At 38.5% G+C, this 18,334-nt stretch overlaps 1 protein-coding gene across 3 annotated transcripts in view; it reads left to right on the forward strand.

The window, feature by feature from the left end:
* The window catches only part of LOC117400307 (junctional cadherin 5-associated protein-like), a 42,036-nt gene that overhangs the window by 12,811 nt on the left and 10,891 nt on the right, over nt 1-18,334 (forward strand). The window contains exons 2-3 of one of the 3 annotated variants that reach the window (XM_059023236.1): nt 1,805-2,067; nt 17,453-17,827. In XM_059023236.1, the coding sequence (XP_058879219.1) occupies nt 17,529-17,827 (299 nt within the window). In that variant the 5' untranslated portion in view covers nt 1,805-2,067; nt 17,453-17,528. Of the gene's footprint in view, nt 1-1,804; nt 2,068-6,167; nt 6,283-17,452; nt 17,828-18,334 lie in introns of those variants that run through there. The other 2 variants (XM_059023237.1, XM_034000070.3) reach the window with 2 other exon arrangements.

The following is an 18,334-nucleotide window of genomic DNA, read 5'->3' on the forward strand; positions in this document are numbered from 1 at the left end:
TAAATAAAGTGATTATGAAAATGTCATTTGAAGATACTTACTCTTTAAGATGAAGGCACCAGTGATGGAAATAAGACTCCGACTACATAGCAGTTTCACCCATTCCAGGTTTTGATAAGAACTTGATCTTAAACTCATAGTAAACTTGGAATGGATCTTTTGTGCAAAGGGTGAGTGATAGATCACTGAAAGCCTCCACTCAGCAAATCATCTAGCTATCCCTTTCATTTGGCTTTGTGAAAACTACTGCTTGGCAGTATCGACAGGGAACTGTACGGTGTTGAACTGACCAATCAACAGCCAGTATCAACGCTCTTCCAGTTAAGTTAGAGGTTACCAACACTGATGGAAATTAGTTCTAAATATGAGGTTTCTAGCAATTAATATACACATTTGTAGTCAATGGCTAGTATGGTGCAACAGAACTACATACTGTAGCTGACAATGATCAGCAAAAGCATTATTTGGTTGCTGGTTATTCCTTAGGATAGACTGTTTTTGCCTCAATTTATTACACAGAGCCAGCAAGGGGGACACCTTGTCCAGTCATGGCTAGCAAACTATTTTAACCGGTTCACTTTGAAACAAGAATATATGGCGGTGAAAAAAATTGTGCTTTGGGGTATTTAAGAGGGGCAGTTATTGTCCAATTCTAAAACATAATACTGACATTCTTATAGATTTTAACATTAAAATACAGAGATACCAATCCTTTGGCATGGAGCATCACTATTATTATTATTTGTTTATTTAGCAGACGCCTTTATCCAAGGCGACTTACAGAGACTAGGGTGTGTGAACTATGCAACAGCTGCAGAGTCACTTACAACTACGTCTCACCCGAAAAACAGAGCACAAGGAGGTTAAGTGACTTGTTCAGGGTCACACGATGAGTCAGTGGCTGAGGTGGGATTTGAACCAGGGACCTTCTGATTATAAGCCTTTTTCTTTAACCACTGGACCACACAGCCTGCAAGCATATATTTAGGTAATTGCCAGCCAACTGGGTACTCTTCTCAAACTGATCTACACAAAACCAGCTGTAAAAGGAGTAAATTAATATTTTACAAAAATAAACTTCATACTTCAACTACTTGAAATCCTGTTGCTTTTTGGAGAACTGGTGAACTCACTTCCATATTAGGGAAAGCTCATATTTTCGTATTAAGAGGATTATGACAGATGTATATTTTTTTAATGCATTCATATCTTCTTAAGCATTTGGTTCTCGTTTTAAACTTACCAGCTGGAAAAAAAAACATATAAATGTGACAGTTTCTTTATCTGTGAAAAGTTAATAATAACATTCAGGTATTTTTGTAGATTTTTCACATTTCTGAAACTGTGATGGCTTTACACCTGTTAAATCATTTAGTAGTGTTTGGGAGGGGGGAGAGGGCAGAGAATGAATGAAATGTGATGATTTTTAAAAATAATAATTTGTATGTTTGCTAGTTTGAACCTGCATTAATATGGGGCCCTATTCACAAAACTCCAATGCCAGTTGTAATTGTTGTTAAGGACTGTTTTTTGGAGTGTATAAACATTCTTGTTGGGTATGCCATGCTTTAGCCTACTAAAACCCTGGTGAAAATGAACTGAATACTTTATTTATTATTCAAAACGGGTTATTTAAAAAAAAAGTGCTTCACAAAATCTACATTTAAAAACTGTCTTAAAGTTTTGTGAATATAGTGTGTATTTCAATATGTTTTTTTTTGTTTTTTTCACAGCATACTTGACTTTACCGCCAGTCTCACAACCAAACTACTTGATTATTTGAATTGTTATTTTCTTTGTTTAGGTACAGTATAACAGATTTGGACGGGTCAATACCTTCCAGCACTCCACGTAAAGTGTTTACGACCGCCTTTGCCTTTGGACGGAGCTCTTCAGAATCACTAGCTGCTGAAAGTGAGGAAAGCTTACTGTTCCAGTTCCTTTCCATCGGACTGCCTCCAGCACTAGGCATGCTCAGCAGCAGCTCCGTTCTGTCTCAGCCACAAGAACGGAGCGCGGGGGACTGCGAGACGCCAGCGTAAAGGCTAACGCATCTCTACAAGGCAGGTAAGCCTAAATTTCATACCGTCTCGAAAACTAAAAACGACAAGGGTTTTCATTAGCCATCGCGAGGGGGATATATGTTGCTAAACACGTTGCCGAAGTGAACGACTGTACGCAGTAAAACGCTTGCAGCAAAGACGCAGCAGCAAATAATTTACAACGACGCTTCAATTCGCAACACACTGTACCGTCCAGCATTGACCTTTTTAACACCAATGACTGTATACAAAGGGTTTGGTGCATGCTTTTATATTATAGATTTCTACTTTGACTGGATTGAATACAGAACCGTGTGGTAACTGCGGTACAATGTTCATTAAAATACTGTATGAGTGAGAAAGGATTTTAAAGTTGCAGTTTAATACTCATTTTCCTGTAACAGCCACTGCATTCATTTGAGTGCTTCAATTTGTTAAATAACAAAGTTATCTTGTACAGGCATTCCTGTCATATACAGTATGTATAGGAGGTATGTTATCGTTTTGATTGAAGCAAAATTAAGGGTACTGTACGCGGCTAGTTGCCAGAAAGTTCAGGGAGTCGATTCAAGCTCTTTAAAACATGCTTACTTTCAATATAAAGAAATATTATTGTATTCTATAGTATTGGTAAAAGAACTGTAATTTACTATAGTATACTGTATGAAATACTGAAATATGGTGTTATTGCCATTTTTATAGAAAACTATAGTATTTTTTATAAGGGTCTTTATTAGGGAACTACTATGTAATTATGAGACTACTCCCTCCCAGCTAGTCCAGATAACTGAACAATAATTTCTGATCTGAGAGGTCATGTTTTCCAATGTTAACGAAATGCAGTTGTAGATGACAAACAGCCTGGATCTCACGCTACAGTATAGAGTGCAGTATAATAAAGCATACATGCAGTCATGGTCCAGGCAGTGTTTCCGTGTGTGCTTTGATCTGCTAGTACTCCTGGTATTCCTAAATCTCCCAGCCTCCATGACCTCGCACAGGCAGCAGCAGCAGCAGCAGCTCTGTTCTGTAAGCTCCCTGCTTGCTGCCTCACTCACTCACTCCTGGGTGCTTGTTTGTTTCTGTTCTGCTCAGTTGCCTCCCTGACTTTGGCATTAGATTCATTTGCTCTCCTGGTCCATGCATGTTAGTTTCCACCTGCTAGATCCAATCTTTTTATTGGTTTGGGCTTCTGTCATCTCAGTACCAGAAACTAGGGGTATTTTAGGTCATATGCAGCATTTGCTTGTAGAAGGTTTTGCATCTCTCTTTTAAAAGATGGTAGCAATGGAACTTTATTTTACGCCACTCTCCTCTACATACTGTACCAGTGTACATAAACCTCCCACACATTGCCACAAGTCCTATTTTAAATGCCAAATTAACACACAATCAAGTAATATATGAAGTAATTCATGTAATGTTTGCCTTCTTGTGCAGTTAATTGTATATGGTCAAGTATTACTAAATAATGTAAAGTATTCAAATTCACATATCCACACAACTTTACATTAAATTGTAAAAAGAGATGCCTGGCCTACCTGTTTGAAGTGTGTCTCAGGGGTCCTTTACTTTAGTGCAGTAGTTCCAACATACAAGTAAAAATCGTACTAAACATAAATGGTTGTTCGGTCCAAAAGCATAAAGAACAATTTCAAGTGAAAAAAGCCTTCCACCTATGGGAGGATTGGGGAATGGTGTCCACGAGTCTGTGGTAATTGCAACTTTTTCTCCCTTTGAAAGTTTTGTATGAACACGATTTTCTTTAAGTTTTTCCAGCCTCGCTGTTATTGTTTTATGGGTCAGCACAGTATTGGGATAATCTTACATCGATTTCAAAACTGCAGCATTCACGATTCACACGCCCTGTCCTCATAGGGGATAACGTGATCACGCCCTGTTCGGCCAAATCTATAGCAAATGCTGTTATGGATGTTTGCTTTTTATTGCTATCAGTAGCTCCATCCACAATAATGCTGAATATTTTCATTTCAAACTGTGAAGCATTGAACTTGTGTTTTTGTGGTGCGGCAGTTTTGTTTGGCATAATTATTTACATAACACGGTTTTCTCGTCCGGTTCCTCAAAATACTTCCAAACGTGGCTTCCTTTGTTTAGAGATGCCATTTTAAATATAGAACAAACTCAGAAAAAACTCAGTTTGCATTAACGTTATTATCCCGCCGTGGAATTGATACTATACCACGCCTACTACAGGCATAAACACACACAGTGCACCAATGAAGCGCCAGATTGAACGAGAATAAAACCCGCCCCAGTGTCAATCTTTCTGTTGCACCAATTAAAAAAAGCTACTTGGAGGCAATTGCCAAACCCCTTCCTTTTTATTATATCCACCCTTACTGTGGCACTAGAGCAGTCTCATACGAGACGAACTACTGATGATAAATGACTAAAATTAATGCATAAAAAAAAAATGCGTTTGGTGGCACTTGTCACGTGACCGGTTATACATCTAGCATATTATTAAACGTTTTACCACTTCTTTAGAGTTTATACGTTTAAACGTTTAAAATTCCCATCTCTCATAGCTGGTGCAACCCAGCCCTTGTGTTTAGAGTTGTAATAAATATTTCCTGTTGATTTTCTATTTACCTGGTTGAGTCTTTTATTATACAACTCACACAGTGTTGGTAAATACACAGCATTATGCATTTACCATACTTTACAGTGCTTTTTGAATAGGCTTACAATACTCCTGTGGGCTTAGCAATGCTTACATGTGCTTTACCATGCACTCACTGTGCTTTATTACACTTTGCTATGCTTTTACTGTAGTACGTTTTTTAAGTATATTGCAGTATACTGTATTGTGAATTACCATATAGATTGTACTATGCATGAAACAATATAATATGCCAATATATGGCAAATATAACATTATTATTATTATTTATTTCTTAGCAGACGCCCTTATCCAGGGTGACTTACAATTGTTACAAGATATCACATTATTTTTACATACAGTTACATTATTTTTTACACATTCTTTTTTTTCATACAATTACCCATTTATACAGTTGGGTTTTTACTGGAGCAATCTAGGTAAAGTACCTTGCTCAAGGGTACAACAGCAGTGTCCCCCATCTGGGATTGAAACCACGACCCTCTGGTCAAGAGTCCTGAGCCCTAACCACTACTCCACACTGCTGCCCATTACATTTATAAATATATTAACCACATACAAAAATCTGCACATTTCCTTTGTATTGTCACATGTATTTCTCTATATATTTCACAACACTCCAAAAAAATGCGACATAGTGTAATTCATTCAATATATTGTTTTAATGTGCATAGAAAAGAAATGCCAGTATGTAAGAAAATATCTTTTATTCTGTGAGTGAGGGTACATTTTGTATCACGGTAACACTGTGAATTTGGAAAAAGTACACAAAGTGTAATGTTTATTGACAGCCCATCACAATGCATATTGTTACGAGTTTACTGCATTATTTGGCTGACAGGCCATGGTCCTGAACATGAAGGTCAAACAAACAAAGGGCTTCTTGTTAAAAGGAAACACAATAATATTGTATTTTGTGGTGTTGGAATATAAACATGACAGGGATTATAATGGTGTTGTACACACAGGAAAACTTTGTAATGATGGCCTGTGAAGCCTTGATATTTATTTTTTGTCAGGAGGCATTTCCTGACACAACCCTTCTCTGCACATTGTGGGGTCCTAGTGGTCTCCTGTCCTAATGATTTTGGCCCATTTCCATCCCAATTAACCTTTAGGGAGTACAGGGCTGATTAAATCAAGCGCAACACAATAGTTCTCTTGTGTTCTTTGTTTAGACCCTGGTTTGTGGGCTCTATCTTTAGATTGTGGTGGGCAGGCTGCAGCTGACCCCAGTGCAGTTTACTGCACTTATCTCCAAGTCATTTTTGGTTTGAAGCAGATGTTTTTTGACACCTCACAAGTGGAAATGGATTTTGTACCCAACCTGAAACCTGCAGCTGTCACTGTGCTTTATTTTAAGAGGCAATGCACTCGCAGATGCCTGGAGGAAGTTTGCTCATTAGTTCCAGCAGTGGAGGAAAGGGTAGGTCCGCGTTCCAGAAATGCTTGATTGATACAAATTAGTTGAAAGTTGGCTTGCAGCAGTCATACAAAGAGCTTGCGACACGATTAAAAATACATTTTGAGGGCGTCTCGATCAGGGATGCAGAATGCAATTTTCTGTTTTCTTCAAGTTTTTGTGCTCACAAGGTATGTGCAATTCCAGATTACTATTAGTTTATGCCCTGCGATGTAATGAGAGTGAAGGATCTACAAGTTAAATTTAAGATACAGCTTGAAGTGTGGGATGGGCATGTTCACATCAACACAGTTTGCAATGTGACTGCTCTGAGATACCAGTAGTTGTAAGTTGTAAACCAGGCACCGTGGTCAGCACTGGTTGACAGCTTGCTGTGCTGGTTTAGAGAAATACATAGAAGACAGCGCACCTCTACGGTTAATTAATGCTATAAACCTGCACTAATATATGTATATTTGTCTTTTTTAAACAAATACAGATCACTTTATTCTGTAAGGATCCCCCATACTTTACCTGAATCCCTTGCAATGGCGTGTGTGAAAGGGTTTGTTTTCAAGTGTCTTGTTTGTTTTGTTTTTTCCTTAAACAAAGACTGAAAGGCTAGCCAAGTCCTGGTCTGAATTGTGGAATGCTAATGTGTGTGAACCCTTTGATCACAATGCCCCCTGCTTTATAGGCTATGCCACTGTCACCTCAAGGCAGCTAAAAACTGTGATGGGCCCTAATTAATATTAATCACACTGAGCCAGGAAGAAAAACAAGATTGCACTGTAATCTCTATTTTTTTTAAAGTAGTCATTAACCTTTTTTCATTTTTACATCCATCTAAAGAATTGCTTTTCCAATTGTGATCAAATTTGACTACCACATTCTTTAGCACAAGTTACAGTGTTGCGATTGTTAGAATGTGGGGATTCTATGTTAGACTGTTAAAATGTGGGGACTGTATGAAGGAACCTGTATGTCTGTCTGTCAATCCATACTGTATGTACGTCAGACTTTTTTACATGCATAAACGGTGGATGCTGGTCAGAGTGATGTACTTTTTCATGATACTGATAGCTTTCATTTTTGTATGTATTGTACCAGTGTCAGATGTATGTTTAGCCACAGTTCCAGTTTTTGGAATTAACTGTTTTAACCCACTCCAGAAATCCCCACGTAATGTAATGTGAACTGTACATAAAAGGCTTTGTGTAATATATCACTTCATCACTGCAAGATGAAATATGTAAATCACAAGTGCCTTGCAGTTAAACACACACAGCCGAAGTTGATAATCATTCCTATTTGTTATGAAAAGGTTTTGGGGCTAACACTGCTTGGCAGTGACTTTTTATTGCGGAAGGGAGCTTTCTGACTGTAGTCAAAACAAAGCCGGAGCCCCACCCCCCTCCCCTTTTTTTCGTCTGTTGTACAAATAAACAGTTATTTGCACGTTCATTTGAAACACTTCATGTAGCTTTGTGCTGCAAACATCCTCAGGAAGAGAAATAGCCTGCTGAATGATGTCATTGACAAAACAGACGGAAGGCTTGCAAAACACAAGAGATTTCTAGCAAATTTTAAGTGTCCCCTTTAAAGAAACAAGTCTATACTATTGATCTAAATACTGCTATCTTTTATATCCCCTTTGGTTTTATTTAAATCTGTAGAAATTTTAAAACCATTTGTGTGAACTCTGGAGTTTGAGAAGTTGCCCTTGCAAAACTTATATGCATTATAAAATAAATACATAGATATTATTTATTTCTTAGCAGACGCCCTTATCCAGGACAACTTACAGTTATTACAAGATATCACATTATTTTTTTTACATACAATTACCCATTTATACAGTTGGGTTTTTACTGGAGCAATCTAGGTAAAGTACCTTGCTCAAGGGTACAGCACCAGTATCCCCCACCTGGGATTGAACCCACAACCCTCTGGTCAAGAGTCCAGAGCCCTAACCACTACTCCACACTACTTAACATGGTACAATTATACACACAGTGACTGAACGGGACACATTAAATTAAAAACAAATCTGTTTTTACAGTAATGCACTTAAGATGCTCACTCACAGCTGGAGATGATGGCTTTATCAACAGCTCCTTCTTTTAATGATGTCAACTATAGTGATATTTAGACCCACCACTGTTTGTGCATGGCAATTAGTAATGTCCCCAAATGAAGATGATATGGGAATGTGAGTGCTGGGCCAGGCAGGCTGGAAGGAAGGTGTCCCGAGAGGCTTGTGTTCCTGCAGCTAATGAGTTGAAACACTGCCCTCTAGTGTTGGACTAAACAGTAACACCTGTGGATATTTGACACAAGTGTCCTTTGAAACCAGACCACAAAGCTGTCACACTGCTGGTATGCATGGAAGAACCCTGTTAGCCCATCATTACTGCATCAAACCCACTCCCACCAGGGATTTTAGCATATTAAATCATACTTAATTATCGGGATTTCTTTGTTTAAAAAAAAAAAAAGCAGATCATCTGTGGACTACAGCAGCCTATATATGCTAATTTCTGTAACCTGTTCACCTGAAAAGAAAAACATTGAAAAAGACTTGGAAACGTTAGTCTTGATTTTATCCTGGATTTGTATAAAGTGAAACACAGTTGAAAGCTTTCTTCATTCATACACTAGTGATTCAGAGGCATTTTGCCACCAAAGTCATTCAAGATTGCACCATGTTTGTTAAGGAATCGTGTCTCTTAGGTTGATTATAAAAAGTCCTTGGCAAGCATGGCTACACCTCCCATAAAACTGATCTGACAAAGTTCTTATATTGGATACAACCACCACTGACACCAGACTGCAGACAGTGGACATTATTAGACATCTGGCTTAGTCTATTCAGCCAAACTGCTGTCTATCCTGTGGATGAAGCACTTTTTAAATTAGGTGATTGCAAGCTTTTCTTGGGTGAGAAAAATGTTGTGTGTCGTGTTATCTTGTAACTCATGTGGAAAGCCTTTTTATACAAATGTTGGTTCTTTGCTGTGTCTCTACAGTATCCAGATTATGGCAACTTGTCAACACCATTCCAAGGCTCCCCTGTAACACTGCACAGCTGCAGTTCACTGACGTACATATACAGGCATATCTGCTTGAACTATCACTTTAGTCTAAGTGTGCTTTGACACGTGTATCTTGTATTTGACATGAGCAGCTGCTCATTTTTCTTGCAGTTTCAAGAGGTGGGGTTTAGTTTGCTGGAAATTCTAGAAATTTGCCAGATACATAAGGGTGGGGATGCTAGTTTTTTTTTTGTTTTGGTCCTAGTAGAGTAATTATTTCTATCAAATACTTATCATAGTTTGTAGGTTCCGCTATTTGTGTCCAATTGCCAATGAATACTTTACCTACCTACATAACGATGCTACCTAAAGAGCCACTTGGTATGGCTGTGAAATATCACTGTGATATTAGATTTAGATCTAATGTGGGATCATTTTGTATGTCATACTGAGGTTTTCTGTTTATATTAACATGTCCCCTGGCAACACTCTCCCCCAAATGCATATAAGAACTAGAACATGTATTCTGTGTTACTGTGTATCTCTTAAATCCATGAGGGACAGACTGAGGTAAGGTTGCTGGTTAATGGCATGGTGTATCAGCAGACTTAGAAAGCATTACACTTGGGAGTTTTAGAAACTCTGTAAAGAACCTAAACTGAAACTGATATGCAAAGTGAATCTAATGAAGAAGAAGAAGAATTGCTATTTCATACTTGTGCTTGTCCCCAATTCAAGATGATATGGGAATGTGAGTGCAGGGCCAGCCAGGCTCGAAGGAAGGTGCCCCGAGAGGCTAGTGTTCCTGCAGCTAATGAGTTGAAACACTGCCCACTAGTGTTGGACTAAACAGTAACACCTGTGGCTATCTGACACAAGTGTCCTTTGAAACCAGACCACAAAGCTGCCACACTGCTGGTATGCATGGAAGAACCCTGTTAGCCCATCATTACTGCATCAAATCCACTCCCATAAGGGATTTTAGCATATTAACTTAATTATCGGGAGAATAAAAGAATAAATATATAACAGCAGATAATCTCAGTAATGCACTTAGATGCTCAGTCACAGCTAGAGATGATGGCTTTATCAACAGCTCCCTTACAAACAAGTGCAGCATTAGTTAGGGAATTCTAGGCAGACAAACTTTTCCATGACCAATATTTCTCAACTCAAACCAGTCTGTGCTATTTACAGTGCCTTGCGAAAGTATTCGGCCCCCTTGAACTTTGCGACCTTTTGCCACATTTCAGGCTTCAAACATAAAGATATGAAACTGTAATTTTTTGTGAAGAATCAACAACAAGTGGGACACAATCATGAAGTGGAACGAAATTTATTGGATATTTCAAACTTTTTTAACAAATAAAAAACTGAAAAATTGGGCGTGCAAAATTATTCAGCCCCTTTACTTTCAGTGCAGCAAACTCTCTCCAGAAGTTCAGTGAGGATCTCTGAATGATCCAATGTTGACCTAAATGACTAATGATGATAAATAGAATCCACCTGTGTGTAATCAAATCTCCGTATAAATGCACCTGCACTGTGATAGTCTCAGAGGTCCGTTTAAAGCGCAGAGAGCATCATGAAGAACAAGGAACACACCAGGCAGGACCGAGATACTGTTGTGGAGAAGTTTAAAGCTGGATTTGGATACAAAAAGATTTCCCAAGCTTTAAACATCCCAAGGAGCACTGTGCAAGCGATAACATTGAAATGGAAGGAGTATCAGACCACTGCAAATCTACCAAGACCTGGCCGTCCCTCTAAACTTTCAGCTCATACAAGGAGAAGACTGATCAGAGATGCAGCCAAGAGGCCCATGATCACTCTGGATGAACTGCAGAGATCTACAGCTGAGGTGGGAGACTCTGTCCATAGGACAACAATCAGTCGTATACTGCACAAATCTGGCCTTTATGGAAGAGTGGCAAGAAGAAAGCCATTTCTTAAAGATATCCATAAAAAGTGTCGTTTACAGTTTGCCACAAGCCACCTGGGAGACACACCAAACAGGAAGAAGGTGCTCTGGTCAGATGAAACCAAAATCGAACTTTTTGTCAACAATGCAAAACGTTATGTTTGGCGTAAAAGCAACACAGCTCATCACCCTGAACACACCATCCCCACTGTCAAACATGGTGGTGGCAGCATCATGGTTTGGGCCTGCTTTTCTTCAGCAGGGACAGGGAAGATGGTTAAAATTGATGGCAAGATGGATGGAGCCAAATACAGGACCATTCTGGAAGAAAACCTGATGGAGTCTGCAAAAGACCTGAGACTGGGACGGAGATTTGTCTTCCAACAAGACAATGATCCAAAACATAAAGCAAAATCTACAATGGAATGGTTCACAAATAAACATATCCAGGTGTTAGAATGGCCAAGTCAAAGTCCAGACCTGAATCCAATCGAGAACCTGTGGAAAGAACTGAAAACTGCTGTTCACAAATGCTCTCCATCCAACCTCACTGAGCTCGAGCTGTTTTGCAAGGAGGAATGGGCAAAAATTTCAGTCTCTCGATGTGCAAAACTGATAGAGACATACCCCAAGCGACTTACAGCTGTAATCGCAGCAAAAGGTGGCGCTACAAAGTATTAACTTAAGGGGGCTGAATAATTTTGCACGCCCAATTTTTCAGTTTTTTATTTGTTAAAAAAGTTTGAAATATCCAATAAATTTCGTTCCACTTCATGATTGTGTCCCACTTGTTGTTGATTCTTCACAAAAAATTACAGTTTCATATCTTTATGTTTGAAGCCTGAAATGTGGCAAAAGGTCGCAAAGTTCAAAGGGGCCGAATACTTTCGCAAGGCACTGTATATGTCTTAGAACTGCTTTTGGACTGTTTATGTGGTTAATGAAATAGGCTTGCTTCAGGAGATACTAGTGGTCAAACACAAAGCATACTGAATTCAAGAATTTACCACTTTGGTATTTATAAGTTCAGTTAGAGGAACAGGAAAACCATAAGTTCTGCAACATATTTGAGATGTTTTAATCCAGAAGCTGCTCTTCAGATCCAGTTGCCTTTTACTTTTAGGTGGAATTAGGACTATGAATATATGATATATGAATACTGTATTGTAAATGTACGTAATGTACTTTTATATAATTGGTTGTAGCTGGAGTGTATTGTACTGTACATATGAGCTCTCTTGTTTTGTTATTAACTTTGTACAGCGCTCGTGGATACCGTAGCTTGAAGGGCTCTATATAAAATTGAAATTGTACTGATTTGTATATTATTGTATGTAGGAGTTTGATTTAGGTTTGACAAACTGAAAACTTTGCAGCCTTATTTAATACAAATTCCAGGTCATAGATATGCTTTTTCAATGTAGATATAGAATTGTTTACCACCAGCCAGGTAGTGCTGCATTGACGTGTGTTTAAAGAGCTCAGCTAAGAGGGTGGAAAACAGTGGCATGGATTCATGCTTTTGTTTACACAGTATTTTGCATAGTTTGAATGTTTTTGGTGATGCAGGGACGATGCTAGTTGCTTTAATGATTATCAATTAGGCGTGGCCACATGGATAAAGGAGCAGCTAGAAGCCATTTGCTTTGTTCTGTTTCTAGGATCTGTTGATTTGGTTAAACTGAGAGGCTGCAGTCTACCAAACAGAGGCACTGTAAAATATATAAAGTAAAAGAATTGGGAATTTCGTTTTGTTAGTGTTTTTTATTAGAGCAGTGTTCCTAGTGCAGCACCTCCCTGTGGAGGGGGAACTGTCCACGGCCACATTACTGCAGGCTCCCTTTTGTTTTGTAAGCTTTGTTTTCACAGTGTTTTGTTTTACATTTTCGTACAAGCCATGACCCAGCTGAAGGAGTGTAAGAATGTAATAACATCACCACATTGTTTGTTTTGTAACTCGGTGGTGGTGCAAGGTATTGCACCCTGCTCTGTGTTTTCTGTTTAAAAATAATAAAACCTGGACTGTGCCTGTGCCAGCATGTCAACCACAATCCCTCTGTCTGTCTGTCTTTCTGTCACTCACAGCGGATTAAACTGTTCTTCACATTTACTACAAGGCAAGTAGAACAAATATATCTGTTACTTAAGGAAAAGTAATACCCAGTGGAGTACAGAGCATTTGGAAAAGCACATGGGGGTTTGCATTGAATGCAAGCAGGTATATTGTGGGGGCTATAGTTGCCTGCATAAAGACTGTACAATGTATATACCGGTGCTTGCATTGAACGCAAGCAGGTGCATTGTGGGGGCTGTAGTTGCCTGCATAAAGACTGTACAGTATATATACTGGTGCTGACAGTAGTGACAATTATGTCGAGAAAAAAACATGTGCAACTTCTATGCACGAATCATGTTTCATAGCCTTGTTTTGTGCCTTTCTAGCCACACATGTTTAATAGTGGATTGTACAGTAATGTCATTGAGTCAGTATGCAATTGCAACACAATGCAAAAACAAACCATATGGTACAGATTTGTCAGGTGCTCAATGTTGGTTTAGGCTTACTTCCTAGGGAATGCAAAAATGAGATGATTTCATCTTTGGCAGTAACATTTGATCCTGGCTTTCTGTTCTTGAGTATTACAGCATACTCATGCCATGTTCACTTGGTTAAAGCAGTTTTTTTTTTTTTTTTTTGCAGGGACCTGTAATAGCATTGCATAAGGAACATACATTTAAATGGGGCTTGTCTCACAAGCTGTTGTATTAACCAGTGGGTTTTGGAAATGGGAGGATCTGAAAAGCTCAGGTCCTCACTGAGGGGCTGATGTAAAGATAGGCGCAGTGCAAACAATTGCGGCTGCAAAATCCAAATTGCCTAGTGGCCAGGCAATTATTTTGCACTGCGGCCAATGTAAGCTTAAGAGCAATGCAAATTACTCAACACACACAAATAATGAGCTGCAATCATGATAATGAGGGTCGCAATGAGCGCTGCTTGTGTATTGGCTATTTAGCGGCCACACTTACAGCTCAGAGGTGAGTTGAGTTAGGAGTACAGAGAGCAGTAGGTGCTGGATGAGATTTGTGGAGCACGAAAATTAAATCAAACAAGCATGCAGCAGGGCTGCTATCCACATCACAGCTGACACCACTGGAGAGGCAAGCAGAGAGGACAACCCATCCCAAACAAAGTGACCCTGGGTTTGAATATGCAGGGTCTTCTCCGTCTTGCCAATCTCCTCCAAAGGTTTTTCTTCCTGTCCTCAACAAGCCAAGCGTCTCTGCATCAGGATGTGCACCGCAGCAGCCATCCTGAGACCAATGACAGGTCTCTTCGGGGGGGGGGGGGGGGGGGGGGGGGGGGTTTATACAGCTCTTAATTACTCGCTTCTACAATGGCTTGCACCTTGCAGAGGAGTTTTTGGAGGGTTAGCAATTGCCCGAGTGCAAGACAAAATCCATTAATCTCATTATAATGTTTAGTATTCCAGATCCCAGTCCAATTCCATGCTCTTTTTTTCATTTGAATACATTTCAATATAATTTAAATGGCTTAATGATGGCAAAGTGCTAATTTGATAGCAGAACGGTGGGTGAAAAACATTCTTTAGATATTCTACATTTTTAGTGACCGCTAAAGTCCCACTTTACGCCAGCTGAAAAGGTTTTTTGGCAGTAATATGGGTGTTTTGCAGCCGTAAATCACTGCACGTATCCTTACATCGGCCCCCTAAATGAGTGATTTTTAATTGATAATAAACATTCAAACTCTCAGCCCCAAAAAAACAAATGTATCTGTCCTGGATTGACTCATCTCACAGCTATGGCCAACAGTTTTGCACCACCCTATAGAATTAACTAATTTTATAATAATAATGTCAAATGAAACCTGCTGAATAATGTTACGTTAACGTATTGCAGTACATACTGCTTTGTAGTTTTCAATGCTTAACAAAAAACTGACAATTTGAAATCTAACGTGAAATACTGTACTACTATTATGCCTTCCGGTAGACTTTTGCGATATCATTTTGTAGTTTCCTTGATTACATGGTGTTAAATAAAATATCTAAATTATGTTCATATAGTTTTTTTTTTAATGTCTCAATCCTAAAATCCTAGCTGATGCAAAACTTTTGGCCATAGCTGTAGAGTGGAGCTCTGATCAGAAAGCAGTGCTGCATGAGAAACAACTGAAGGAATTAGAATGAAATGTGGGAGTGCCCTTCATGACCCTCTAGTGAGAGTCTAACCACAGGTCAAGATTGTGACAAGCTTCCACTCTTAGCATTGTCTGAAACTCAGCCATGCATTATAGGACTTGCGTGTCTTTACTTGAACTGGCTGTGCTTATTAATTATCAGGGTCCAGATAAACAGACTGCACAATATTACAACAGTAACAAACAGGATCATGAAGGTAACTACAGTACTTTAGATGATCTGCCTCAGAACAAGGAGCTCCTATTGTTTTCAAGCCTGCATTATAACCCTCCAAATGGAATCAGAGGCTTTACTGCTCTTCTGAGTGCTCCCAATATTTCTCATTTGTTTTGTAACACACAAATATTCAAGCATAAATTACAATAAAATTCATTTCAATTACATATTTGGCAAACTGAATATACAGACACCATATTATTATTATTATTATTATTATTATTATTATTATTATTATTATTATTATTATTATTATTATTATTATTATTATTATTATTAATAATAATAATAATAATAATAATAATAATAATAATAATTACAAAGATCGAAAGATCCGCTCATCTTGAGTAGAAACCGATACTAATAGGCTAATAAAACAAAAAATACAAACCGTCATCTGTACAGCTTGTGCACTGTAAGAGATTGAATGGATTGTCCACATAAGGTGAGTGGGTTTCAAATGCACATGTTGTCACGTTGGAAAGAAGCGGATACATATTTGTTGAGATACAGTACTATAAACATGATGCCAGTAATAACAGAGAGAGGCAGGTGGGGCTATCGCTGGTATTTAAGAGCTGCATTTCACTGGAAACCCCTTGTATGGTCCCATACATGTTACCCAAAATGGCCTGTTGGTTACCTTAACATACTGCTTGATAAAGTATTAACCTGCAAACTGGGAGTTACACAAAGGGTGGGTCTTTTTTAAAAGAGTAATTCATTGAAGTGTTTTATTTTTGTTTTCTTTTTTATAAATAGTACATTTTTGCACAAGAGCAAGCGAGGAGCAGAGCAAAATCTGTCCATCTTTGAACCCTGTTGGGTGTTATCATGCCACTCTTTGTAAATGTTTAAAGGGGTAACCTGATATCTGGTTCCGTATTAGGTTAAAAGAAGCTCTCAGTTTACAAGCCGTACTTTCATGTAGTCTGTTATAGTTCCTACTGTAGGTCAATTCAGATGCTGAGTGAAATTCTCTCCTCCTTTATCTCCTTCTTTCCAGCTGTTAACCAACCAGTTTCTCCTAAATACATGTTTAGTATTTAACATATTATGCATGCTTCAAAACTGCACACGAGACCTATATAACGAATGGAAGTGCCAATATGTATCATTTATCATATACCTGTACTTGCTAGAACCGAAGTCATTGTATTTTATCTTGCTCTTAATTATATTAATACTTGTACTGTGATTCTTGAAATGTATTTTTGTTTACGACTGTAAGTCGCCCTGGATAAGGGCGTCTGCTAAGAAATAAATAAATAATAATAATAATTTATGGGATTATTTAGTTATGGTATTATCTCATTAAACAAAGCACAAGTTAAAGCTTTGTGAATGGGTCAGTTGTCTCCAAAATAATACCTCATATTTTTATTAATCTAAAAAATAATTTAGAATTTTTTGGGTTTTTTTACAGCTTGACTGTATTATTCTGATTATTATTCTGATTATTACAGGACAGAGAAAAAAACATAACATAATCCACACAAGAGGTTGTGTGTGAATACCCAGCAGTTCATAGTTGAACATGATTATTTTCACTTGACATTAGGATTTATCAGAAGACCTTTAAGCGTGTGAGCCAGCATTAAGACTTTTCTGTTAAACATCTAAAAAGCTGCCATCAAAACCCAACTACTGCTGCCAACCAACTCAGCAGCAGCTCTCTGTATCTGCCTCCAGGCTGAAAAAGCTGTGAGTTATTATCTGAGGGAAAAGTACAAAAATATTTGTAGGATTTTTACAAGCATTTGTGAGCAGTTTAGCATCATAAATACAGCACTCAAATGAAAACTGTAAGGGCTGGATGGAGACAGGGGAAGGGAAACAGCCCAGCAGCCCTCTGTGATCGATGCAGTGTTTTCTTTTAGCAGCCAAACCTGTCCGTCATCATTCAAGAAAGAATATTGGTAATTTTAGTATAACCTTCTTCTGTTTCCTTCTCTCTTTGCAGTGATGGCTTCTGCTGTACAGTTTTACTCCGGCTCAAAGTGCTGTGCCTAGAACAGAAACAGTCGCAATAATACATCATGTATAGCGTGGAGGATCTCCTGATTTCTCACGGATACAAACTGCCCAAAAATGCTCCTTCAGCCAACAAGAATCGAAACGCTGATTGCCACCATGAAATCACAGAGAACAGGTCTGGTCACGCAACTGTGAACGGGTATGAAACAGACACCGGGGCCTACGTTTACAGCAGGCAGGCTCCAGCAAAGGGCTACTTCGGTGAAAATGAATGCAGGGAGAGCAGCCAGAGGAGGAAAGCTGGCAGCGGTAACCAAGGTGACACACAGCCCTCGGGTGATTTTCACACTGCAGATGCAGGGTAGGTTTCTCACCACCGTCTACTAGCCTTTGCAGTGCATCAGATCTGCCCTCTAAATGTATGTTATTAATGTGTACCGATTTACTGTGCCTGCCTGTGTTTATGCAGAGATGGAATTAGTCAAGGGCACATTTTCTGTAGATAAGTTTACATAACATTAATTCATATATTGTCTCTTCTGATTTAATAAAAGCAGTATTTTTTTAATCAAGATAATACATGTAACATCTTCAGAGCATAAAATAAATTACAAATTCATATTTATGACATAATATATTTCCTTTAGAATGCATTTTTAAAATAAATAAATAAATCTTCACATAAAGTAATTCATTGGAATTGTAAATGAAAGACAGGTGACAGATGAGAGACTGTATATTTTGAACATTGATGCCCTTGAAGAACGGTAGCTCTCCATATATACTGGCATCTTTCTTTTAAGTGGTGTCTTTATGAGCTTTGCAGGGGAAGCATATCCACACAGGGAAAGCATATTCCCCTTATAGG

The sequence above is a fragment of the Acipenser ruthenus genome, chromosome 4, assembly GCF_902713425.1.
Source record: "Acipenser ruthenus chromosome 4, fAciRut3.2 maternal haplotype, whole genome shotgun sequence".
NCBI lineage: Eukaryota > Metazoa > Chordata > Actinopteri > Acipenseriformes > Acipenseridae > Acipenser > Acipenser ruthenus.